The 24,836-nt window shown below is 41.2% G+C and overlaps 1 protein-coding gene and 1 long non-coding RNA gene across 3 annotated transcripts in view; both read left to right on the plus strand.

The window, feature by feature from the left end:
* The window catches only part of LOC144019107 (transforming acidic coiled-coil-containing protein 1-like), a 33,639-nt gene extending 12,435 nt beyond the window's left edge, over positions 1–21,204 (plus strand). Inside the window, exons 1-13 of one of the 2 annotated variants that reach the window (XM_077521926.1) lie at positions 4,264–4,921; positions 9,920–10,011; positions 12,589–12,970; positions 14,750–14,804; positions 14,885–14,963; positions 15,429–15,481; positions 15,965–16,099; positions 16,195–16,271; positions 16,335–16,378; positions 17,416–17,576; positions 18,058–18,164; positions 18,248–18,368; positions 19,789–21,204. In XM_077521926.1, coding sequence (XP_077378052.1) covers positions 4,839–4,921; positions 9,920–10,011; positions 12,589–12,970; positions 14,750–14,804; positions 14,885–14,963; positions 15,429–15,481; positions 15,965–16,099; positions 16,195–16,271; positions 16,335–16,378; positions 17,416–17,576; positions 18,058–18,164; positions 18,248–18,368; positions 19,789–19,857 — 1,458 coding nt within the window. In that variant the 5' untranslated portion in view covers positions 4,264–4,838 and the 3' untranslated portion in view covers positions 19,858–21,204. Of the gene's footprint in view, positions 1–4,263; positions 4,922–9,919; positions 10,012–12,588; positions 12,971–14,749; positions 14,805–14,884; positions 14,964–15,428; positions 15,482–15,964; positions 16,100–16,194; positions 16,272–16,334; positions 16,379–17,415; positions 17,577–18,057; positions 18,165–18,247; positions 18,369–19,788 lie in introns of those variants that run through there. The other variant, XM_077521927.1, reaches the window with a different exon arrangement.
* A 1,678-nt stretch (positions 21,205–22,882) lies between these two features.
* On the plus strand, positions 22,883–24,780 carry LOC144019497 (uncharacterized). The gene is made up of 3 exons (XR_013283690.1): positions 22,883–23,138; positions 23,980–24,051; positions 24,627–24,780. It is a non-coding gene; the product is annotated as an uncharacterized LOC144019497 (long non-coding RNA).
* Positions 24,781–24,836: the final 56 nt, after the last annotated feature.

Here is a 24,836-nt window from a genome sequence, read left to right on the forward strand (position 1 = left end):
GCGGTCAAGAAAATGGATGGATGGATACTATAATGAGATACTATATGAATCGAGATTCTCACTTACTTCTTATTAAAACTCTTTGACTGCCAGGCGTTATAAACACAAAACAAAAATATCCACAGTGCCAGCCGCTTTTGAGCATTTTAACTCATCTTTCAAGGCAAAAAGAATATTGTTTGCCTTTACTACATATACAATGTGGGTATTCAATGAAAATCGCATTCCATTCATTGGAATTTTACTAATCATCATTAAACGTCTTTGGCAGTCAAAGAGTTAATATCCAAAAATCGATTTTATTTCAATTAGAAATGAAGAAGAAGGGGAAAAGGCAGTTGTAGCCCACATGCTGTTTTTGTGGAAAAGGGCACTTAGAATACAAAATTAATAAATGTTTAAGCAAAAAAAAAAAAAAAAGACACTTGAATGTCTCTATTTGTCATTTTGTCTTGCAAAGCAGACTGGAGTAGATCATGACAATGTTGTGCATATCTGTATGTTGAAGCAGAAATCATTTGTCAATTTGACAAATAATTTTCAATCGAAAATTGTTTGAATTGAGAATCGAAAATCGATTCTGAATCGAATCCTAGACCCAAAAATCGTAATCGAATTGAATCGTGAGACAGTCAAAGATTCCCAGCCCTAGTTGCGATATTTGTCATTAATAAAACAAATACAGCCACTATAACAGCTCCATTGTTCATGACTTATGGAGCAATTACTTGGCGGGCCACTAGGGGGAGTGCCTCATAATGGCAGGGAAATGGATGGAAGTTTTCAGATGAAGAAGACTCATGAGCTAGGTTTTTTGTTGTTATGATGATGATTATTATTATTATATTATGTTATTATTTTTTAATTTATATATTATATATATATTATATTTATATATTATATTATATATTTATATTATTTAGATTAAATTATTATTATTATTATTATTATTATTATTATTATTATTATTATTATTTGATGATTATTTTTTTCATAGATTATCATGGATTTCTTACCTGACCAATATATTGATTATCACGGTATCTTCATATCGTGAGATAATCGTTATTGTGAGCCTTGTATCGCAGATCGTATCGTATCGTGAGGTACCCAGAACCAGAGGTTCCCACCCCTAGTGTAGACCAGGCGTTTCGCTACGTATTGGATTATTTAAAAAAAAAAAAAAAAAAAAAAAAAAAACTGTACTTCAGAGTAAGCATCAGCAGGGTAGCTTGTATTCGATCATCTGATGAGAAAAAGTTTGACGTGGCGCTAGATGAGAGGTGGCTCCACCTTCTGTCATCACTGTGGGGTGGGGAGATGAGAACAAACTTGAAATTTGTGAGGCTTTGCTATTTGTCTGTGCATGTAGACGCGCACACGCACACACCGAGATAATTATCTAATCCAGAATCACATCTCTGTGACGACTAACATGTCAGTCATTGCTGCTTTAATTTTAGCTCATAATAAGCGCACATGGTGCTATCAGTCTTGTCACAGTGTAATCAATGATAAAGGATGGGCATTCTTGCTGGATTACTTGATACACGTGACTGCGTGTCTCACATTACTGTTCAGTATATAGTTTGTATGATGTTAATGCATGTACCGTACGCGCTAGTTTTTTTTTTTCTCTTTCTGCGAGCTATTTGTGTTCTTATGTTATTACATAAGAGCTATTCTCCCACCTTCCTACATTTATTAGTTTCTTTTTCTTATCTTGAAGGGAGCAGGACAGTCCATTATGGTTGTTGTGCATGTGTGTAATGTTAAGGTTTGTGTTTCCAGAGGTGCATTTAATAACAAAAGACATCCTCACTGACATTGAGGGTCTTTTGTCAGCATTGTCCTCTTCAAGACAGACAGGTTTGTCTTCTCAGCTGTCCTGACTAACAGGATAACAAAAACGAGAAAGGTGACAATGTCATGAATTTTCATTTAGTATTTGCCTTGCTTCAATTGTGTGATGTAATCTCAATTCCACAAACTGAAGAAGACCATTTTCTGTGTTATCTGTGACCATGTTGGCACACAAGCAACATAATCTTTTTAAATCTATTTGTCTCGTATCTATGTGCTGTTAGCAGCAATAAAATGGTTACTGTTCACACTTAAATATGTTAGTCTTCTCTTTGTTGTTAGATTATGTTTCTGAGAGCGTGTTTCATTTGGCCTAGTTTCTCTGTGTGTGCATGTGCATGATGCAAACACGTAAAAGCCGCCACTTACGTAAGTGAGCCATGATCAGCGTGAGTGAGCAGCCAGGAGAGATTTTGTCAATGTGATGCACTGTTTTTTGTTGAATGTAGGTTTGCTTTATTGACATGCTTGCTGTCTGCCCTACATGTAGACAATAGACCCTCTGTGGCTGTGTTCAAAGGCCTCATTAGCAGTTCCAACAGACCACATTAGGAAACGTTACAACAGTATGGAACATGCAAATAATAATGGTAAAAGTCTGTTTTAGTTGTTGTTTTGTTTTGTTTTGGCATCATTAATGGAAACAACACAATCATATTATTGGCCATGTGACTTGATGACATATAGTGGATGATACTGTTCCACTCCATTCCTGTAGGTGGTGCTGATGCACACTACAAAGTGGGCATCAACTTGCACATCGAATGACGGAGAGGGGTCGTAAATTGAAGTAATTTTTTTTTCATGGACTGAAAACACCCAATATAGTACAAAATTATTGTTTTCTAATTTTTGTGAACTAAAAATGCCAATTACATTGTAAATAAATGCATTAAAACACACATAGGAATAGGTAGGTACCGAATGCTCCTTTGACCTGCATGCCTACGGTGATGCTACTAAGCTAATGTCCATGCTTGTTACCTTTCATTATTAGGTTTCAGTTGACTGGGAACTGTTCTTTTAGTACATATTTAGGTTGCGACTCATTTAATAATGGACAGGTCAACCATATTTAAAGGGACGGAACAATTTGGACGCGTTTGTTTAGAGACACAGGTCACATGGGAACCTGGTAGGGATGTAACGATATCCAAATGTCACGATACGATATTATCACGATATGAAGCTCACAAAACGATAATTATCACGATATTGTGGGAGAGGTTGGCGATATTTAAAAAAGGTCACAATATTGTAAAAAACATGAGGTCATACTAAAAAAAAGCACATTATTGTGCATTTGTCCATAACATTGTTATATTATGATTATTATTGTTTTATTATTAGTGTTTTATTATTATTATTATTATTATTATTAATATTATTATTATTATTATTACGTTGTTAATGCACGCACACATTGAGTTCCTCCACATATTGACTTGCTTCACAGGCATATTATGTTCCCCTTCATCTGATAATTAGTGTAGATTCTAAACATAGAATAGAAGGGCCAAAACATCCCTAATAAAAAGTAAATTGCACTAAAAACTATCCACCAGAGGGTGCTAGAACTTCACACATGGAAATCAACCTGACTTTTTTAACAGATGTGTTGCATTTAAATATTGTGAACATGACGACGACGATATTGTGGCACTTTTAATATCACGATATTGCGCTTTTCGTTACATCCCAAGAACCTGGTAAGAAATATTTTGCTCTTTTGTCTCACACTTTAGGTTAGAAATGTATGCGTGTACTTTACAATAATTTGTGCATTTGTTGCGTAGTAATTTGAGTATCTTGTGTTGTTTGTGCCATTTATTTGAAGGTCCATAACCATAACCTGCTTGTAGTAGAAATTACATAAATTACCTCAAATTCTTTTCATTTCATTATGTTCATTTATAAAAGAAAAAAAGACAATATGACATAAAACAATGTTCTTTGATGTAGAATGAAAAGGAGCAGAAAGAAGACAAGTTGCCACGCCCACTGTATACTGTTAGCATTTGGAAAAATATCCCAACAGTAGATTCTGTCACCAAGTGTAAGAGCATTTATTGTTCTGGCTGCCACTTTATGTCACTAGCATAGATGAATGAACAAAGCTACATACATTTTGTAGTAAATAAATCAACAAACCGATTGAGGCTTGATAATTTCACGTGGCATACCTGGTGATTTTCACACAGCGCAGTGTTTGGGAGGTTGACAGAGAAATCACATTGGATGTTTTGTCAGGTTGGCGATGTCATGACATCACTATGTCATCATCACTTGTTTGCTTATGATATCAACTTTGATCAGCTTGTGCAATGAAAGACATTAGTGACACTTTCTCAATTACATTCTTGCCATGACAAATCAAAAGTTGAACTTGCTTGTTTCATGGAAGATTGCGGTATGCATGCGGTCATATAAAAAATATACGTGTCCGCATAGGCACACTGAAAGTGTCTCATAAATTTAATTTGACGTCTTCTCCATCCTGTTTGATCGTCTGTCCCAGAGTAACCCGAGTCAGTTGGTCTCGTATGCTCCTAAAACAGGAAGCTTTGCCTCTCGTCCTTCACAAGGAGGGGAGGCGGCACCACAAGGAAGGGAGAGGCCGATTCCCGAGGAAGTCATGCAAACATGAGCGAGCTGCGTCTGTTTGACCAGCTGATCGTTCCTCCCAGTGAAGAGGAGGAAAAGCAGGCAGGGGAGGAGTGACCACTGATGCTCCTCTAATCCGCATCGGAGAGCAAAAAGCCGAGGACAGATACAGCAGCTGCAGCAGCGGGGAAAGACACCTTTTCCCTGCACAGGATGGGAAGACTGGGGAGGAAGCAACAACAACAGTTTATTTTTAGAAGCCTCCTTGTTTGAAAGAGGAAGAACGTCTAATAAGCAATCGAGGAGGAAGAGGAACCTCGGCGAAAGTAGCAGCCGTTTGTTTTTATTTTGACTCACAACCTTGTGCAGCGATGTCGTGGTTGTCTCCGGTCCAGTGGGCCAAGTGGACATGGTCAGCAGTGACAGGGGGCTCAGGAGATGACAATGATGACAAGTAAGAGACACACTTGCAGCAGTTTGGATGACATGAATGAAGTAAAAATAGAGATTGATGGGCTACAGGTGGGCCTGCGTGGGAATAACATTTGTATGTACAAACATTTGGCTTTTTAATTAATGTGATGCCTAAGTCACCCTGACAGGTGTGTTAGTATATCGCTTTTGTCAACTGGAATTTTCGTAACATCGCTTTTGTTCTCCTTTTGGATATAAGCAAACAGTGGAGTGGTATAGCTCAGGTATACTCTCTTCCAAGTTTAAATTCTACTCTATTTAGAGTGAGACCAAATAGACTCAGTTTAGAGTAAAAGGGGAGGCATGCGGAATCTCAATTTGGTTGCTGAAAGTTGGGGGATGGTTGAGGGGGAACCACAGTTTCCAATCCTTTAAGTTTTTTTCCATCCACTTCTAGTTTCTAAGTAACCAGTCTAAGATTGTAACTATTGGGGCCATCACTGGGATGGGCTCCAGTTTGTGTGTGTTTGGGAGCAAGCAAGAGAGAATAAGAGGGTGGAGGTCATGTATATATTAGGGTTGGCTATGGATGGTGCAAGCTTGCATCAGAAGGAGTGTGGTTGGACTAAAATCTTGGAAAAGCTCGCTGATATATTAAACTGTAGGCTTCCTTTATCTCCAAGACTGTGTTTACTAGGTGACTTAACAATAACTGAGCTACCATGTAAACAATCTCAATCTATATTTATAGCCCTTACTATTGCTAAAAAAATAATCCTTGTCAATTGGAAAAATAAACAATCTCTAAATATCGACCACTGGTTAAACTTACTAATAAATTATATCTCAATGGAAAAAATCTCTGCCTTAAATAAAAATCAAGTATCAAGATTTAAACAAATATGGTCTATGTACATAGAATATTTTAATCTCAATTTGGCAACTTAATCCTGCCAAGATTCTGCCTGTTAACGAGAGCCACCACATCGTTACAACTTCTGTTTTCGCTGCTCCTGTATTTGGTATTTTGTATCTGATTGTTTTTATTTTTATATAGTCAGGAACCTAGTTGCTGCTAGTGGGCTCGAGCATACCACACTATACGACACTATACTCAATAACTCCTTAAGATCTATTTCTAGTGGGCACTAAGCATCAACACTTGGTGTTACTGCATGCTAATTAGTCAATTTTCTTGACGCCATCCCCTGTGGTCGGGCGGGGGTGGTTCTGCCCCCCCCCCCCCCCCCCGTTGTCTGCTCGGTGGCGGTTGCGTCTTGGCCGCTCCCTGGGCCCCCCGTGGGGTGCGGTGTTGGGGTGCTTCCCCTGGTGCCCGGGGCGGTGCCGTCCCGGCGCGGTCCGCTGCTCCGTGCCCGGCGGCGCGGTTCGGGGTGGGTGGGCCTCCGGTGTGCCCCGTGGTTCCCTCTCCCCTCCCCCTTCCTCCCCCCCGTCGCCTCTCCCTCCTCGCCTCCTCCCGCCCATCCTCCTCTGCCTCCCGGTCCCTTTTCCCTTGTCGCCCTCCCTCCTCCTCTCCCCCCCCGCCTCCTGCCCTGCAGCCGCCCTTTCGCCTTCTTGTCGTCTTCTCCCCGCTTCCCCCCCCCCCCCCCCCCCTTCCCTGTCTGCCCTGCGGCCCCTCCCCCTCCCTCTCCCTGGGCCTGGGGCTCCCTCCCCGGCCCGGGCGTCGGGCTCCGGGGGCCGGGCGAGGGTTTGGGGCCTGCCCCACTCCGGTATAACTCCTGGCGCCCCGGGCGGGCTCCGGTGGCCGGTGGGCTGTCCGGTAGCCCTGCTGCGCTGGCTGTCCGCCCATTGTGGTGCCGGGTGGATGAGGTGGGGGGCGGCAGGGGGTGGGGGTGCTGGGGGGCGGGCGTGCCACCTACACCCGCCGGGTTGGGTGAGGCCCCGCTGGTCGCTCCTCTTACTCACTTCACTAGCTTGCACTATACACTTTGTAAATATACACATAGGGCACACAACACATTTCTTGGTGGGGTGGGGAAGGGTGGAAACACCGTCTTCACCCTTCAACTCCCCTCCAATTTTAATGCACCTCACGTCCAAGGGGAGGGGTGAGTTGGGGCGGGGAGCCATCAGAGGGGATGGACTGCAGTGCCTGGCAGCGCTGTGGTCCCCCCCATTTGTGTCCCTGCCCCACCACTTTGTCCCTCCATTCCCTTTTTTAATGCACCACACATATACATATTCATTTTTTGGGGGGGGATACGGGTGTGTCGGAGTAGGGGAAATTTTTTCCCTCTGCTCCGACTCACCTGCTCCCAATTTTAATGCACCACACGCACACACTTGTATATACACTGGGTGGGGCCACATTCACGGTGTAAGGGTAGAGCTCGCCAGTCGGCGAGCTGGCGGACTCAGTAACAGGGTTAGGTGTCACTTGTACTCTGGCGTGACGACCGGGGCCTCTCCCCACCGGGCTCGGTGTTCTGGTGTCCCGCCTTCTCCCCTGGTGCTTCCTCCTCTGCTTCCCCCCTCCCGCCGCTGTGCAAATCTCGCGCGGCTGGAGGTGGGGTGGGCACATCTTCCCTCTCTGCGCTGCTGCCCGGTGCCGGTTTCCGGGGGGGGGTGGGGGGTTCTCGCGGGGGGCCGGGTTCGCGGGGGGGGGGGGTGGCGGCCGTCGGGGGGGGGCGGCTTGTTTGGGGGGGGGGGTGGAGGTATGGGTGGGTGGGGGGTTGGGTGCTGGGGGTCGGGGTGTGTTCGGGGGTTTGGGGGTCGGGGGTGGTGGGGCCTGGGTCGTGGTGGATGGCGGGTTTGGGTGGGGTGCGGGGGGGTCGTGGGGGGATGGGGGCTGGGGACCGGTGGGGCGCTGTGGGGGCCCGCTGGGCCTCGTTCTGCGGCCTTGGGCTCGGGGGTGTGGGCCGGGGCTGGGGCGGGGGTGTTCCGGGTGTCTGGGTCGGCTCGCCGACCGGTGTCCGCTCGGGTGGCTTGGGGGTGGCCTTGGTGCTGCCGCGGCCTGGGGATTCCGGGGGGGGGGGGGGGGGTGCTCGCTTTGCTGGACCGCGGTTGACGGCTTCTTTCTTTGGTGGTGGTCCTTATGCATGCCAGATCCGTCGCACCAGCATCTACTGAAACTCAACAGAAGTACCCTCTCCCTCCCACAGCCCCTTGAATCAGTTGGTGCTGGTGTCTGTGGTTCTCACTTTGCTTTATCTATCCTTCCCTCCTTCCTCTCTTTAGTTTTTCCTCTGGTCACTTGAGATCTTAATTTATTAGAAGTATGAGGTTTCTGGGGTTGGCATAAGACTCCGGTTTTGCAACCACGCAGGAGGGGTCTTGTTGGTGCTGGACTTCACTTTGATGGATTGGATGTACTGGCTTCTATTGATCTCACTCTGCCTTATCGATCCTTCCCTCCTTCCTCTCTTTAGTTTTTCCTCTGGGCTCTTGAGATCTCGCTAAATTTGCTGGAATTTAGAGGCTTCCGGGGTTGGCGTAAGACTTTGATTTTGTAATCATGGGGAAGGCAGGAAGTGTTTGGTCGGTGCTGGATGTCACTTTGATTTACCTTTCTTTTCTCTTTATTTCTTTTTTTTCTGACCTTTTCTCTGGTCTCCTGACCATTTAAATCTCACGACTCTGGCAAGATTCTGAAGTACCTGGTTAAGGCGAAGGGTAATGGGATATTTATAAGGTTTTAGGTGAATGAATGAGTATAAATTTATACGTATTTGCACGCACGCACACGCACGCACGCAAACGCACGCAAACGCACACACGCAAACGCACGCACGCACGCAAACGCACGCACGCAAACGCACGCAAACGCACGCACACATACACACACAAAAAAAAAAAAAAAAAAAAAAAAAAAGAAAAAGAAAAGAGCAATGATGACAAGACGTTGAATCGGTAAGACTACCGAATGAACAATTCTGAGCTCTTCAAAAAAAAGAAAAAAAAAAAAAAAAAAAAAAAGAAGGAGTGTGGTTGGGTTTTGGCCCCGGCAGCTGTGTTCCGAGTCCTGTTTTTCATTACAGGGCGGGCGTTTTGATGTACTTTCATGCGTGGGCACACTTGTGTTTTTCCCACATCAACTCTCACTCTTTCACTCCCTTCCTTTCTACACCCACCACTGTTGAGGAAATTAATTCGGCTTCGCTCGAGGCAGCCAAAAGACCACAAGTGTTTTGTGTGTGTGAATGTGCTGGGACAGTGTGTCCTGATTGAGGGGCAAAGGATGCAGGTGGTCTGCTTGGACCCGCCCTTCTTTTGACTTCCCTTGAAATGAAATCAACGTGTTTATTTTGAATGTGCAGTTATATTGTTTCTTGTCATTTGAACAAAACCATGAAAGCAAAGGACCAACACTATGTGGATGCACTTAACCATTAACTCATTCAATCCCAAAAACGTGTAAAAACGTTTTAAAATATTTTGTCCTTCCCTCCCAAAAACGTGTTTGGACGTTTTTTGTTTTGTTTTGTTTTTTTAAATGAAAGAGCATACAGAAGGCGTTGATGCAGCCTCTGATATTGTGTCTCCAGAGTATAAGAGATCAGCCACGGCCATGTTGCAACAAGCTCTTTTTGTCAGTGTTTTCACCAGGAATGTGAATATTGACAAAACTTACCTATGTTATTCTAATGCCAATTGCTGCAAAATGTAAACACATATACTTTTTTTTTCCTGATGAAGGAAGAGACTTTAATATTTTCTATGGGCGTTGCAAAAGTCAAAATCCAGTAAAAAAAAATATGGCTGGGAGTGAATGAGTTAAAAACCTCTTAAGTTTACTGAATATATTTTTCTGCTGATTTTTTTTTTTTTTTTTTTTTTTTGGAGGGGTGATTTTTGAGTTCCAAAAAGTCAGAAATTTGGACAGGTGTGTAGTTAAAATTTCTTTGAGCTTTTGTATGTTTTCTGATATTTTACTGAGTCTAAGAAACAAGACAATAATGTCATAATGTCATTGGTAAAACAATGGCCTACAATTTATATACAGTACAGTAATGAAAGAGGGATTTATTCTTTTCCATCACGACCAACAGCAAATAAAAACTTTTTTTTTTTCTCTTTATAGCTCAGATTCCGAAGGGGCCTACGAGACCCCAGAGGCCGAGTCTCCAGATGTTGTGAATCTGCTGAGTCAGCTGGATAACTCCGGAAACACAGGTAATTCAGCTGCTCTTAAAGTGGAAGTCAACTTTAAACATTTCTTGACATTAATATGGTAAATGTGACCTCACCAGTCTAAACATGACATTCTGATTAATATGAGTTATGAAGCAAAATACAGCCGTTTTTATCCATGTAGGGGCGGCCATTTTGCCACTTGCTGTCGACCGAAGAAGACATCACATGCTCAGGCAATGACCAATCACAGATCACCTGTTTTCTGAAGCTGCGCTGTGATTGGTTGTTGGCAACATTGATGTCATCTTCAGCCGACAGCAAGTGGCAAGATGGCTTCCCCCTGAGACGGATTTTGCTGCTTAACTCATATTCCACTAACACAATATTAAACAGAATAACATATTTAGACTAGTGGGGCTCCATTGAACATATTGTCAAAAAAAGTTTGGGGGACTTTCCCTTTAGTTTTAGGACATCACATCTCATCATCTGTTATTGTAGAACTTTCCTGTAATGTAAAACATTTTCCGTTTCCAAGTGATGTGCCAATTTAATTTCCAGTATTACGTAGTGCATACATTTGTGTCCACATATATTTAAATTATCTTATTTGTGTACCCAGTTCCAGTCATAGCTAATTATGAATGACTTGCACCTGTGTGTATGGGGTGGGCGGAGCACTCTATATATGGTATCTATGTCGAGCTAACTTGTTGAATGTCAGGACCGGGACGCCTCGACGGTTTGCGACCTACTGCTAATATTTCCACTACTACTGCTAATACTTCCACTACTACTACTGCTACTAACTAGCTAACGCTGAGTACAGCGAATACGTATGTGAGGCAGTGTGTGAGTGCGTTGATGTGTGCGTGTGCGAAATAACGAAATAAACAGTTGAGTTGTATCCGCCGTGTCTGTCCTGTCTACCCTTCCAGAGGGAGTTAGTTAAACGAAAAGTGAGTTTAATTAAAAAACTGGACAGTTATTATTCAGCCAATTTGTTTTTACAGTATTGCTATCCCCATTAAGGTTTTCAGATTACACAACTCAGTCTGATTCAGCATCTAATGAATAAACCATGTGATTATGTAAAAGGTGACATCATTTTCCCCAGTGTGACTCCATTTGATTTTTTTACTTGTTCAGAGTATCATGCATCTATAAAGTGAAAGATGCTTATTATATATACACAAATACATTTTATAATATTGAATAATTAAACCTCTTTGAAAAAGAATTTATAATACCTACCTTCATATACTACACAATGCATTTCCTGCTGACCACCCTACTATCTACTTAGCTACCTACAGAGGGCTGTGCAATCGCAGAGTACATATCAACAACCAATCATTTACACTCAGTCATAGTCACACCTGTAGCTAATTTAGAGTATTCTGTGAATCTAGTGTGCATGTTTTGGAATGTGGTTTAAGAAGCTAAATTACAATATAGAAGAATTTGAACTGAGATTGAAACACAGAATGTGGCAGACATGCTAAGTTGCTAACCATTCATAGTTGTTAGCTTACTTGTATACCGTATTTTCACGACTATAAAGCGCACTGGATTATAAGGCGCATGGTCAGCTTTTGAAAAAATTTAAGGCTTTTGGGTGCGCCTTATAGTCGTGAAAATACGGTAAATAAACAGTATGCTGTGTATAATACTGCTAGAGTCATGGCCATTATTTGAAAAAATCCAGTATCTGATTAGGCAGGTGTACCTAATGAGGTGTCTGATGTGTATATTGAACTGTTCCGAGTGTAAAATGATGTCCCAGGAAGACGAGACTAATGAAGGAAATACATCTCAAATAAATTATACCCTGTTTGCATTGCAGTATTGTTGTAAAATTTGGCCACACATATGCTAGATGATAAATCAATCTGTTGCGTCTGACCTACTAACACAACAGTCTGCCTTTCAGTCACATGCACTACATTAGATAAGGTTGAACTTCTCTTTATTAATACTAGTGTACTATAATTATTATCTCGGAGGATACATGATTTATTTATTTTTTCTGACGGACTCAAAATGGACACATGTTCTGTTTTTACACTGCCTCGCTTTCTCATCTTCAATTAGCTAAGAAAGGGCAGTAAAGACTAATGTTGACATTGTTGCTAGGCCACATGGTACTGTGAACTCTGTCTGACTGGGTGGGGCGCCTCTACAGCTGTTCCCTCTTAAAAGGGCGCGAGTGCCTGAGAGCCCCAATTCTGGGCTGCAAATCATGTTGCACATTGATGAACCTTCAACTTTGAGATGCAGTTATTCACTCATGAATGCCACAGGTTGTTTTAGTTTTGTATAAAGTGTATACTCGACACTTTCTGTCTGTTGTGAGGGGGTGTTCCGCACATAAGTATGACTCAACTGAGATCGGTCTGCTGTAGTCGTTAGCTTGCCGTTAACAGGATGTGAAGGCTATATATGGGAGGAAGCCTGCAGCCATTTTAAGTGTTTTAACAGGAGAAGGGAGGGTCACCACTTGAGGGTTAAACCCTGGATGACAAATAAAAAAGCATTACAGCCAGTGGACAACAAGTTTGTGGTTTTCAAATTGATGGCCATAACATTAGGAACATCTCTCTCTCTTTGCTACAGATCATTTTTTTGATAAGAATTCCAGCCAGGAGGAGTTTGACGCACTAAACAACCTGACTGGCTCATCCCCCAACAACAACATCTTTGGTCTGAACCAGAACCTCAACCTGACTTTGACACCCAAAACCTCATCCCGGTCAAACACCGCATTACAAGCGCAACGACCTCCGTCTCTACCAGTCCACTCCCCGTTGAACACGCCAGATCCTTCAGAGGTGGACGATGAGTCACCCGTGATCTCGAACCTGAGCCCTGACACAAGCCTGATACCGAGCCATGACCTTTCCGTTCATCATTATGTGCTCACTGGCAACGTGAACTCTGATTGTGCAAAACCCGCCAGCTACCAGGAAGGAAGTGCGGTCGGCAACAGCATTATCACGTGAGTAAAGAAATAGAAATGCTCACATTGTACCAACTTCCAGTTACTGTAGACTCTTCCAGCTGGACTGTGACTCACATTTTCAAGCTGAACAAACACAGCTTTGTTTCTAATTGCTGAAGGGAACAGCAGTGAATGCACGTTATTGTGCGCAGTGAACCTGGGTGCATCAAAGTGTGTTTGCATTTTTTGTGCATCTTTGAACGTCAAGTCCAGCAACCCACTGGACACTTCATTAGGTACACTTCCACAATCAAACTAGACATGTAATGAAAGGGAATACAACTGCACCTGTATGCCAGTAAGCAAGTAACACAGGCAGGTGTTTGTAATTGGATGAGTGGATGTTCTCTTTGGCTAGTTGTTGACTCCAGAGGACAGTATGGTGATGTTTAAAAAAACAAAACAAAATTCTAGTGTCTCCAGCTCACAGTTCAAGAGCGGGAGGAGTCTGGGCAGCCAACATGTGCGGCCAATTCCGTATTGATTGACATGTACGAAAGAAGGTGGTTAAATTCATGACTCCAGCTTGGACAGGTCGCTAGTCAATCATAGAACACATGCATTATAGAAACAGACAATCATCCAAATGTCATTCCATCACTGAGTAGGACCCGAATGCACGTGAAAGTCAGGCAAGTGAACCTCTATGCTGTCGGTGACTACTGTTAGTAACAGTAGTTGAATTGTGAAGATTATGCCTTCATGATGGTAGCTAAAATAAGTATGATGAATTACTTTTTCTTGAAGTACAGCCACAACAACAAAAATGTAAAATTTACTATCAGGATACTGGACATTTTTAGTTATGAGAAAACAGAAGTTTTGCTTGTGTAGGTGTACCTAATGAAGTGTCCTGTATGTATTGTTTTTCTGGTGTTAAAGACCAACTGCTTATTTCGTGTGGCACAATTATATCTATCCAAACGCCTCCCAGCAAGATTCCAAATGACAGAATAATTAACTATCAACACATGAAAATTATTTTTTTTAAATAAAGCATTATATATTAATTTATAGTTGTAAATCTATTGTAAACTAGTATTTTATATTCGTACATTAACTTACATGGTAGCGTTTCAGGTACCTGAGAACTTGTCGGTGCTATTCCGTTTACGTGTAGTTTGTCGCCCTCTTGCGGTTTTTGAGTTGTGCGTCTGCTAAGTAAAACGACACTGGCCTCCCCATTAAATAAATTAAATAAATCACTCTTTGGGGTGGTTTCATAATTTTTCGCGATTGTGTGTGCGTGAAAAGCATGGGGACAATGCAGAAAAGCGGTTTACAAGTGAAAAGTCCCATGTTGGACTTTTACACTACTCAATCGCACCACAGGAGGGAGCCACTCTACATGACGAGTCTAATCCGATCCAATTTTATTTAGAGAGCACTTTAAAAACGCACTTTTATAAAAGTCTCAATTTTTAATTAAGATGTTCAGAAAATTGATTGATTTTGGAAATCAACTGACTGTTTCTTATGAGATTTAATAACATGTTGACTTTGATTTCACATTTGCCTTTTGTTTTTTGCTTTTGCTGTTGTTGTTGTCTATTTACCCAACTAAATGATTAAATGAATGTTTGTAATTGGCTTGTTATTATTCAATCAAATTTTTAGGGGATGTGTTCTTTTAATGTGATATTAATCCTCACAATTGATCATTTTCAGTCACGTACATAAGATCTGAAAAATTGCTGTCTCCTGTCATCCTATATGTCCACATTTTGTTCTTTGCCCCCCCACATTCACTCTGCTTTTCTCAATGTTCATGTTCAGTACCTTGTGTAAAGAAAAGCTGGAGCAGCCGACGCAAAAAGACCTCAGTGGGCAGGTGAGAATGGTGGTGCTTAGTAGTAGCATCATCACAAGGTTGTATTTTATTCATTCTGATTATGTTTGCTCTTGATAAAGGATGATCATGGCGGCCATGCAACTGATGAGGAAAAGTTGGCCAGCAGCACATGCATCAAAGCAGACAAGGAACAAAGCGGTGAGCAAATCAATCAATTCTTCCATTTTTCACTTGTAAGCATAATGACCAGTTGTCCCAATACTTTTGTGAGGACGCACTGGTAAATAGCTCATTTATTACTCCCATAGAAGGCCACAATTGTCCGAGGGACAGATAGCTTTTAAATTTTAGTCAACATGCCTCAGCTTCCACCCGCTACCTCGCTGGGGCAAACAATCTGTCAATCAATCCAGGACAGTAAGAAGGTCATTAGTCCTTACTGTTACACATACAGCCAACATAAATGATTAACTGGAGCTGTGCCGCACTGTTAGTCATGTGCGCCTACAGTGGAGTCAGCTCTTATCTGCCTGAGAAGACAAACAAGTCGTGTCTTGCCATGTAAACATACATTCTAAGAAGATAACATGGGAAATAACCCTTTGTTTGGGCTAGTAACAAAAGGTCATAATATAGCAAATAATTTGAAATGATCTCTTTCAGCCCAAATCTGCCATGTACCTTGCATGCCAGAAGAGCCAGACAGCTGCATACTGGTGAGAACTGCACCTTTGATTTATTTTTTTTATTCATTAAAAAAAAATAAATCATATGACCTTAGCACTAAAGATAATTTTGGTTTTCTTGTACACTCAAAGTGCTAGTAGGGAGAGTTGCTGCAACACACTTCCACTTGTTGCCTTTTGTTGGTGGCCTCTGTTCAGGTGACAGATGGATTATGATTATCTTCTGGTAGATTAGAATGGGCCATATTTTAATCCAAGGAAGGGCATGGAAGGGGGGGACAAGAGCTGAGAGGTGAGCAAGGTTTGAAGAGAACGTTGGAGAGACAAGTTTTGTTTACAGTTTTAAAAAAAGGAGTAACAGTCCCTTTTTGTTGTCTTTTCTCTCAATAATGGCGCTTGAAACCAATCTATTCGTTTGTGTACATGATTTACATTCAAAAACATAATACGTTTAAATATGTATGTCGATATGATGTATGGAAAAAAAGCAGTTTGCTTTTCCTCTTGCCTCAGCACAATGAAGACCCGAGTAAGTGGAAGCACAAATCAGGAGGTAGTGGCACGCAGAAAACAGGAAGTGAGGTCCTGGACTCCATCTGCATCAGTGGGGAGGAAAAAAAGGCGGTTCTAACCCTCATCAGAGAGGAGGTGCTAACTTGATCAGTTTAAATTTGTTTTCTGCGTGCACGGTCCATTTCTGATCATACCGAATTGCCCTTTTTTATTTATTTATTTTTTTAAAGATCATCACGAAAGAGGCGGAAGTGAACGACTGGAAGAGGAAGTATGATGACAGCAGACAGGAAGTCAATGAGATGAGGTGAAGATGACAAACTGACAGACAGTCAGAAATAGACAGATAATGTGTTTTGTGCTTTTACAGAAAGATTGTGGCAGAGTACGAGAAGACGATTGCTCAGATGATTGGTAAGTCCTTAACTCATTCACTCGCAGCCATTTTCACTGAGGCAACCCCCTTCGCTACCGGATGTTTTATTTGATTTTGCGAGGTCCGCAGAATATTCTGTTCTAGTGCTATAAAAACATGGAACCTACCAAAAGAAAGATTAGACTCTATTCTTTCATCAGGAAAAAAAATATATTTGTGTCTGTTTCCGTTTTGCAGCAATTAGCATTAGAATATAGTGAAGTTTCATCGATATTCACATTCCTGGTGAAAACATTGGCAAAAAGAGCTTGTTGCAACATGGCCCTGGCTGATTTCTTGTACTCTGCTGCCACCTGCTGGCTTTTTTTTTTTTTTTTTTTTTTTTTTTAATAACTACAATTTCTTTAATCCACCTCTTCACATCAGAAGCTATATCGAAGCCTTCTGTATACTCTAAAATAAAAACCTAAAAAAAATAAAAACTGAATAAAAACGTTTTCGGGAGTGCAGGACAAAGTATTAAAAAACGTATTTATACGTTTTGGGTGTTGAACGAGTTAACATGAACTAACAATAGTAAAACAGGTTAAAGCCAACAAACAAAAAACAAAAGTTATTTTTTTTTGTTTGCATTTAATGGTTTGCCTGTTTCTTAACTCATTCACTGCCAGTCATTATAGAAATTTTTTACATTTCCAATACTCACGTGATATTACATTCAATAATTATATATAAACCGAATCTACCAAATAACAGAATAGACTCCCTACTTTTTGTCCCGTCCCGTTCTTTTATAATTGACAGCAGAAAAATGTAGGTTTGCCAAAATACAGCCATTTCTCCCATGGACTCTGAAACTGTGTTTATTTCCTATAAAATGGGGCAATGATGTCATCTACCGGTGGTTGGGCATCAGTAAAGTTGTTTCCAAGTTTGATATTTACAGTGGAGCATGCTCAGATTCGCCCCCATTTAGCACCGCTCTAAAAAATACAATTGACAAGTATACTTGTCAAAGGCAGTGAATGAGTTAATATTAACCGGATTGACTGATATCAGTTATTCCTTCTCTCAGAGGATGAGCAGAGAAACAGCCTGACGTCCCAGAAGGCTTTGCATGCTGTCACCATGGAGAAAGAGGCCGCTCTGACAGACCTCAACTCAGTGGAACGTTCACTGTCGGACATTTTTCGGCGCTATGAGAACATGAAGGGCACCCTTGAAGGATTTAAGAAAGTAAATGCTCACGTTTGTCAATCTATCTGTCTATTTTTGTACCGCTTATCCTCGCGCAGAAGAAAGCTTCACCACAGTTTTGGGTGAAAATATCCTTGAAGTGATGTAGCTTTTTAGTGCTGTTTCAGCACCGCCACCTGGTGGCCGGGAGGGATGAAATAGAAACACGTGATTCCAAATAAAGAACTATGGTACCCTTAAAGGGTCAAAAGCGGTACAAGTATGCGTGCCAGATGCTGACAACTGATTCGACACCAGTGGCTGGCAAGCAGACCAGCAATTTTTCCTTATGTGTCACACCACAAATGTGTCCTAGAAATTCTGTTTCTCAACAAGTAGCAATGAATCATTTGTTCCATGAAGCAAAAAAAAAAAAAAAAAAAAAAAAAAATCCTTTGAGCAGATAGCTCAGTTGCTCCACACAGCAATGAAGAAAACTTAAAGTGAAATGTGTAATTGTCATGTATGCTTTTGTCTACAGAATGAAGAGGTGCTAAAGAAATGTGCTCAGGAGTATCTGGCCAGAGTCAAGCAGGAAGAGCAGAGATACCAGACGCTTAAAGTCCATGCAGAGGAGAAGCTGGACAAGTAAGACATATGTGGGGGGGAAAAAAAAAAGTCTGTCAGATGTTTCTGGGAAAAAAAATGACTGCTCACCTTTTCTCGGTCAGGGCCAATGAGGAAATCGCTCAGGTGCGCGCAAAGGCGAGCTCTGAGAGCTTGGCGCTGAACGCCAGCCTGAGGAAGGAGCAAATGAGGAACGAGTCGCTGGAACAAGCCCTGCAGCAGAAGGCAAGAAGGCCCAAGTGATATTTTGGTCATTGAAGGCAATATCATCCCTCCAAAAATCTTTACAATATGTTGTATGTGGCCCCACTAGTCTTATTATGCTAAATGTTGCATTTGCAAAATATGAGTTAATCAGCAAAATCCAATTGTTTATATCGATCTCAAGGCGGCCATTTTGCCACTTGTTGTCGACTGAAAATGACATCACAGTTGCTCAGGTAATGACCATCACGACTCTGCTTCAGAAGACAGGTGAGCTGTGATTGGTTGTTACCTGAACAAGTGTGGTCCTTTTCTGTAGCTGAGACGTGATTGGCCGTTATTTGTACCCTATGCAAATATGATGTCATTTTCAGTCGCCAGCAAGTGGTAAAATGGCCGCCCTGAGATGGACTAAAAAAAAGATGGATTTTGCTACCTTTTTTCATATTCTGCAAACACAATATTAATCAAAATCAGAGATGGCAAATCCAGTTCCAGAAAGTAAAAAACCCAGCCACGGTTTTGCTTTGGCCCCTTGTGCTAGCTAACTCACTAGTGGGTACCTGAGCACTGGGGAGCTAGCTAGGGAGCTCGCTAGCTAGCAGCATAGTGACAGGACTACAAAATTCAGAGTTTAAGGATTATGCTAGAAATGACAATAAATATACAACATATTATAGAAGTGGCAAATCCAGGTCCAGGTGCTAGCTAGCAAGCTCACTAGCCAGCTCCTCCTGTGTTTGGTTACCTGCTAGGGAGTTAGCTAGCTAGCTTGCTAGCACAAGGGGCTCAAGCCAAACAGTGGCAGGGTTTTGTTTTTTGTTTTTTTGTGTCCGAAAGGAAAAAATTAATAAACTAAACTAAACTTTCTGGACCTGGATTTGCCACCTCTGTAAATACTGTATTTAGGCTAATAGGGCTGCATAGAACATATTGTAAAGAACATTTTTGGGTTGACTTTCTTTATATTTACTATCATTCAACAGCAAGTGGCAAAATAGCCGCCCTCTGAGATGGATAAAAACGGATGGACCGCAGACAGTGTTAATCAAAAATACTATTTTAGACTAATAGAGCTGCATAGAACATGTAAAGAACATTTTTTGTTTGACTTTTTTCTTTTTCTTCTCCCATATTTTGCAAACACAAGATTAATCAAAAATACAGTATTTAGACTGATAGGGGTGCCTGCATAGGGCATATCGTAAAGCACATTTTTGGGTTGACTTTGTCTTTAAATGAACACAAAATGGCCGCCCCCTGAGATAGATAAAAACAGGCGAATTTTGCTTTTTCATATTCTGCAAACACAATATTATAAGATATTATATATTATAAGTATTTAGACTAACAGGGATCTATTGAACATATTGTAAGGAACATTTTTGGGTTGACTTTCTTGAAATGAACCTATTTTTATTCTATCCTGTTTGTGCAACAGAGTCAAGAGATGGAGGAGCTGACGAAGATCTGTGACGAGCTCATCGCCAAAATGGGAAAAGTGGAGTGAGACGCGCATCCTGTGGCTCAGCCATGACTTCCTGTTGCATGCGTCCGTCCAGCCAATAAGATGTCCAAACTCCTCCTCCGTGCCAGCTTGCACCTGAAGCCGCCTCCTCCACACAGGTGTCTCCTCCTGCTTCCTGTCTCTGTGCTGATGCTAATGCTGATAGGGACTTTCCACATGTAGTTGTCTGTTTTGATTGCATTCCGTGGATCCCTCGTGCTTTTGGCCATCCTGCCACTGGACAACAATGCCGTGCTTGTAGCTCAACTCAAATTCCCGGAGCTTTAATGGAGTGAATGTCATGCAACTTTTAGGCAGGCTGTGGTTGTTTTTGACTCGTAGTCAAAAGTATGCTCAGAGAAGCTTGGGCCAAGGTGGTTTTATTTGAATTAAAGCAACAATCTGAATAATTTATTCTTCTGATGTTTCGAGGCATTGTGTGGGGTCAAATGATTGTCAAGGCTGCACAACAAGAATGGTTCTAGGTAGAGTAGTTGAGGAGGGCCATAGCATCTGCTTTCCGTTGCTTCAAAGCCACAACTTGACTACAGCATTGAATTTGCACAGACTTTGATCAGAAAAATACAAACGCAGACAGACAATCAGTGATTCCCTTGTGATTGTATTAACACTGCCACTTTCTTTTCCTCTCTTGACACTGCACCGTTAGCTAGATTGGAACTCAAAAGAGAGGCCGAACAATCCAAACATGGATCAGCAACAAATTTCCATTGTCATTGATGTCTACTGTACCTTCCGCATCTACCTTTGCCAATGTTTATAGTAAAACTGAACACTTGAAAGATCAGTTGAGACAGTCGACAAATAGTTAAATTCCTCTAACCATGGAGGGGAAAAAATTGCTTCACAATTTTTTGATTATTAGCGGGATTACTATCGCGGCAACACATCATCAGTAGGGTAAAACTAACCTGTCTCACGACGGTCTAACCCCAGCTCACGTTCCCTATTAGTGGGTGAACAATCCAACGCTTGGTGAATTCTGCTTCACAATGATAGGAAGAGCCGACATCGAAGGATCAAAAAGCGACGTCGCTATGAACGCTTGGCCGCCACAAGCCAGTTATCCCTGGCCAACTGCCTTTTGTTTTTTCCTCTTGTGTTTCTGTTACATTAATACACACTACTTCCTGGTTAATGAAAACAGTCTGACACATTGAACAATCCTGTTTTAATTTGAATACTTCTGTGTTCTTTTTTTTGACACAACCATGATGTTTTAGTTCATCTCTTTTCTGCTGTTTTTTTTTGTGAATACAGATGATCTGCAATAAGCATCTAACATGAAATGAGATTATGTTTAAATAAAAAGACTAACTAGAACTTTAAGTGAGTCTTGTAAATTTATTTATGACACAAACATTGACTTCCACTTACTTTCTTTCAATACATTGCTACGTTATCTAAAGCTTGTTGAATGTACTGCACTTTTGGCTTAAAAGACGCAGCTAAAATGAAAGCTCAGATTATTATTTTATTTATTTATTTTTAGATTTTATCCCGCGATAGGGGGTTGTGTACGTTCGTTATGGAATTGGTCACTTTTTTACTCGCAACTGCCACCTTTGGCCAGAAGCGTAACTGCAGTTTCTTAAACTGCATGGGTCCTGCCACTCCACCCATTTCCCACCCACGTAAGAAACTGCCGTGTCGTATGTGATCGGGCTCCCAGATTGTATCGGGGTCGCCTGCAGATGACGTCACGATACAGTATTGTCCGGAAATTGTCCGTTTACAATTGTTCAAAATAAAATTTATGGACTAAAATTGTAAAAACGTAAATAAACCTAAACTATAAAAGCATGATACTTTTGAGAGTGGGGTGGGGAAAAAGAAAAGAAAAGATTGAAGCGCCTTCGCGCTTGCCAGTGAGGTCAATACAGCAGTGCTAACGAAGGCAGCTTCGGTTTGGTTTCTTTTTTTAGCTGTTCACAAATCAATCACAATAAGAAAAACCAGTCTTAATGATAACAGGAACACATTAACAATCTAAACTGACATTTGTCACATCTGAGACAATTTTGTGTATTTATCATTTAGTCAATCTGTTATTTATTCAATATATTTTGCTGTTATATTCTTAGGTTTATTTACATTTTTACAATTTCAGTCCGTGCATTTTGTTATTTAAATTACATTTTTAATATTTTGTTTCTAATGTTTGACGTCAACTGGATAATTTCCAGCTAATAAAATAAAAATAACTCATAGGGTTAGTAAAATACAGTACAGCAGGGCAACAAAAATCCAGTTTGTTTTGGTGTCTGTGACCTGAGTGACACAAGCGTCACACTGACACCTGTTTGCATTCCCAGTCTGTGTTGTCAGTATGTACAATACGTCACAGCTTTGACCCCAATACCAGTGACGTTGCATTCTCTCAGCCATGACCAACACCTCCTTTGACACATTCCACCTGAACTGAAGCTTGAGTTCTTTGGAACGCCTTTGAAAACTGTCACTAGGTCCACAAAATGAAAAACTGTTAAAGCTTGTTTCTGTTAAGTCAATTCCCAGATAGCAGTCAGTTCTGGGCCGATTCTGGCTGTCTACCGCCAGTGTCGGCTGACAGCCGGACAGATTAACTGTGTATACTCCAAACTCGGCCCAGATGAGGATACCACATATTTATAATCCTCAAGTCAAGTTGTTACTGGGCCAAGGGTATTTACTGTTCATGGCCCATGACCGTGATGTGAGTTTTGGCCCACAGGTTTTTTTTCTTCTTGCGACGATACACAAGTATGATGCCGTTGCCGGGCCAGAACAGACATTCATCCACCAGCCCGCCACTACCAAAAAAAAAAGCAGGCGGCATATGCGCATGCTCCATGGCAAGGGATGTTGGTCTTTGGAGTACAGGTACTACTCGTATGCGCTGCGGCGCTGGATGCCGTTGGCGTTTACTCGCTGGATCCAGAAGTGACGTCGCCGGCGGCTAAATTCAAATGAACACATTCATTTTTGTGCGGCGTTTTGACAACAGTCGGGATAGTAGTCACACAACTATTCTTTTGGAGCCACGAGGAAACCGACTGCGGTAAGTCACTTGTTTGTTTTGTTGTTGTAGTTTTGGGACGGAGTTTTCTTTTACTAGCCTTACTTATTTAACGTTTCATTGACTGCCCGTGCAGGACACGCTGTATTGCACCGAGCGACACCGAGCACTCCTCTCTCAACCTTCCTGTTAAAAAAATAAATAAATAATCCACTCCAATCCATCCACTTGACTACTGGACTACGTTGAAGTGGGTCGCTATTAGGTAAGCGTGTTTTCACATTTTGTTTTATTTCATAACATTGAAATTTTGCCATGGATGTTTGTGAAATACCGGGCGTGTGGTTGAACACTTTTTTTTTGTGAGCTAAAATAGCATCTGTTCCGGTGTGGTAAAGTTGGCTAGCTAGCTAGAGTAATAAATAAGATACCGAAGTTCCTCTGTTGGGATTATCCACCCCAACCAAAAAAACAAAAAAAACAAAAACGCCATTCACTTCACTAGACCACACCGTGATTAAATCAAGCACTTACAAAACTATCGAAATGTAGCTTAATGGGACAAACTGCCTAGAACTCTAGAGATTTGTAAATCATATTTCAAATGTTCTAACTTGTGCAAGCTATTTCAATTGGCGGGCAGCCGCAGGTGCACTTCTGTAACCTGCGTGAGTGACATTACGGGCCACAGGCGATACATCGCCTGTGGCCCATATGTGAGTTTGCTGAGTAAATTGAGGTGAGGTGGGACAGTTGCGGAAAAATGTGAAGTCACATGAATTCTGCATAACATTAGGAGATTAATTTGCAAGTTATTTTGTATGGAAACTAGCCCAAAGACATCAGGGATGATAAGGAGTTCAGATAATGTATGGATGGCTGCTATATTGTGTGATTTTTAGATGGCCTATACAAGCCCAATCACAAAACATTTTTAAGGAAATTTCTATTTTGAATTTATGGCATCGCGTTTTCATATTGGTTATGTCATAAATATGTTTCCTGTTCATTTAATTCATTTTTTAAAAATCATTTGCCCATGTTTTTTTTATGTCATTTTTAAAAATTATTTTTATGCTAAAATCTAAAATTCTATTTCTTTCAAGATAATCCTAACCCATGGTCCCAGCCAATGCACACATCAACAAGGACTCCTCAAGAATCCTTAACTACAACCTGTAAGTGATTCTTTGTTACATGTAATTTTAAAGGGTATGTATTGTGGTATTTAAGAGGATTTTCCTCAAAATTGAAGGATACAAATATTTGATCCAAGGACTTTTTTGTTTTTATCATACTAACACACATTTCCATATGACATAGCACAAAAAATAAAATAAATACGATAATAAAGATGGTAATGATGGTTATGTTTGAAATGAATGAAATTTCAAGAAGCTTTAATTTCATATATTTATAAGGTTAGGTTGTTGTACTTGAAAAAAAGAAATTGATGAATAATTATTTTATTAATTGGGATTTCAATCTCAATCAGAAATAGATGATCATTTTCCATAATCATCCAGCCCTAGTAACAAATGCAACACATGCACATATACACTTAACTTACTCAAACATATTTGCGTACCGTCCTGTATATCATTTTTAGCAATTCACAATTTTTTAGCTTTCTGGCCACATTGACCCAAATTTCAGATAATAATATACAGTATGTTGCGGTACCCTTGACTTAACTCTCTCAACCTAACGATTTTGTCTTCTGACACTCAAATAAACTACTTTATCCTTTTAGATAAACCACTTGAGTGTTATCGGGGATGTGACGTGAAAGACAGTGTGGCGTTTAATGAAGCAGACGATCTCAAACAGCCTGGAGACGAATTGGAGAGGAGTAAATGCGAAAACATCAATGTCATCTCTGCAATTAAAGGCTGTCCTAATTGGTAAATATTCAGATTTTTCAATCTGTTTAAATTTCTGCAGGGTCAAATAATTTTGCCAC

Source organism: Festucalex cinctus, chromosome 5, assembly GCF_051991245.1.
Source record: "Festucalex cinctus isolate MCC-2025b chromosome 5, RoL_Fcin_1.0, whole genome shotgun sequence".
NCBI classification, from domain to species: domain Eukaryota; kingdom Metazoa; phylum Chordata; class Actinopteri; order Syngnathiformes; family Syngnathidae; genus Festucalex; species Festucalex cinctus.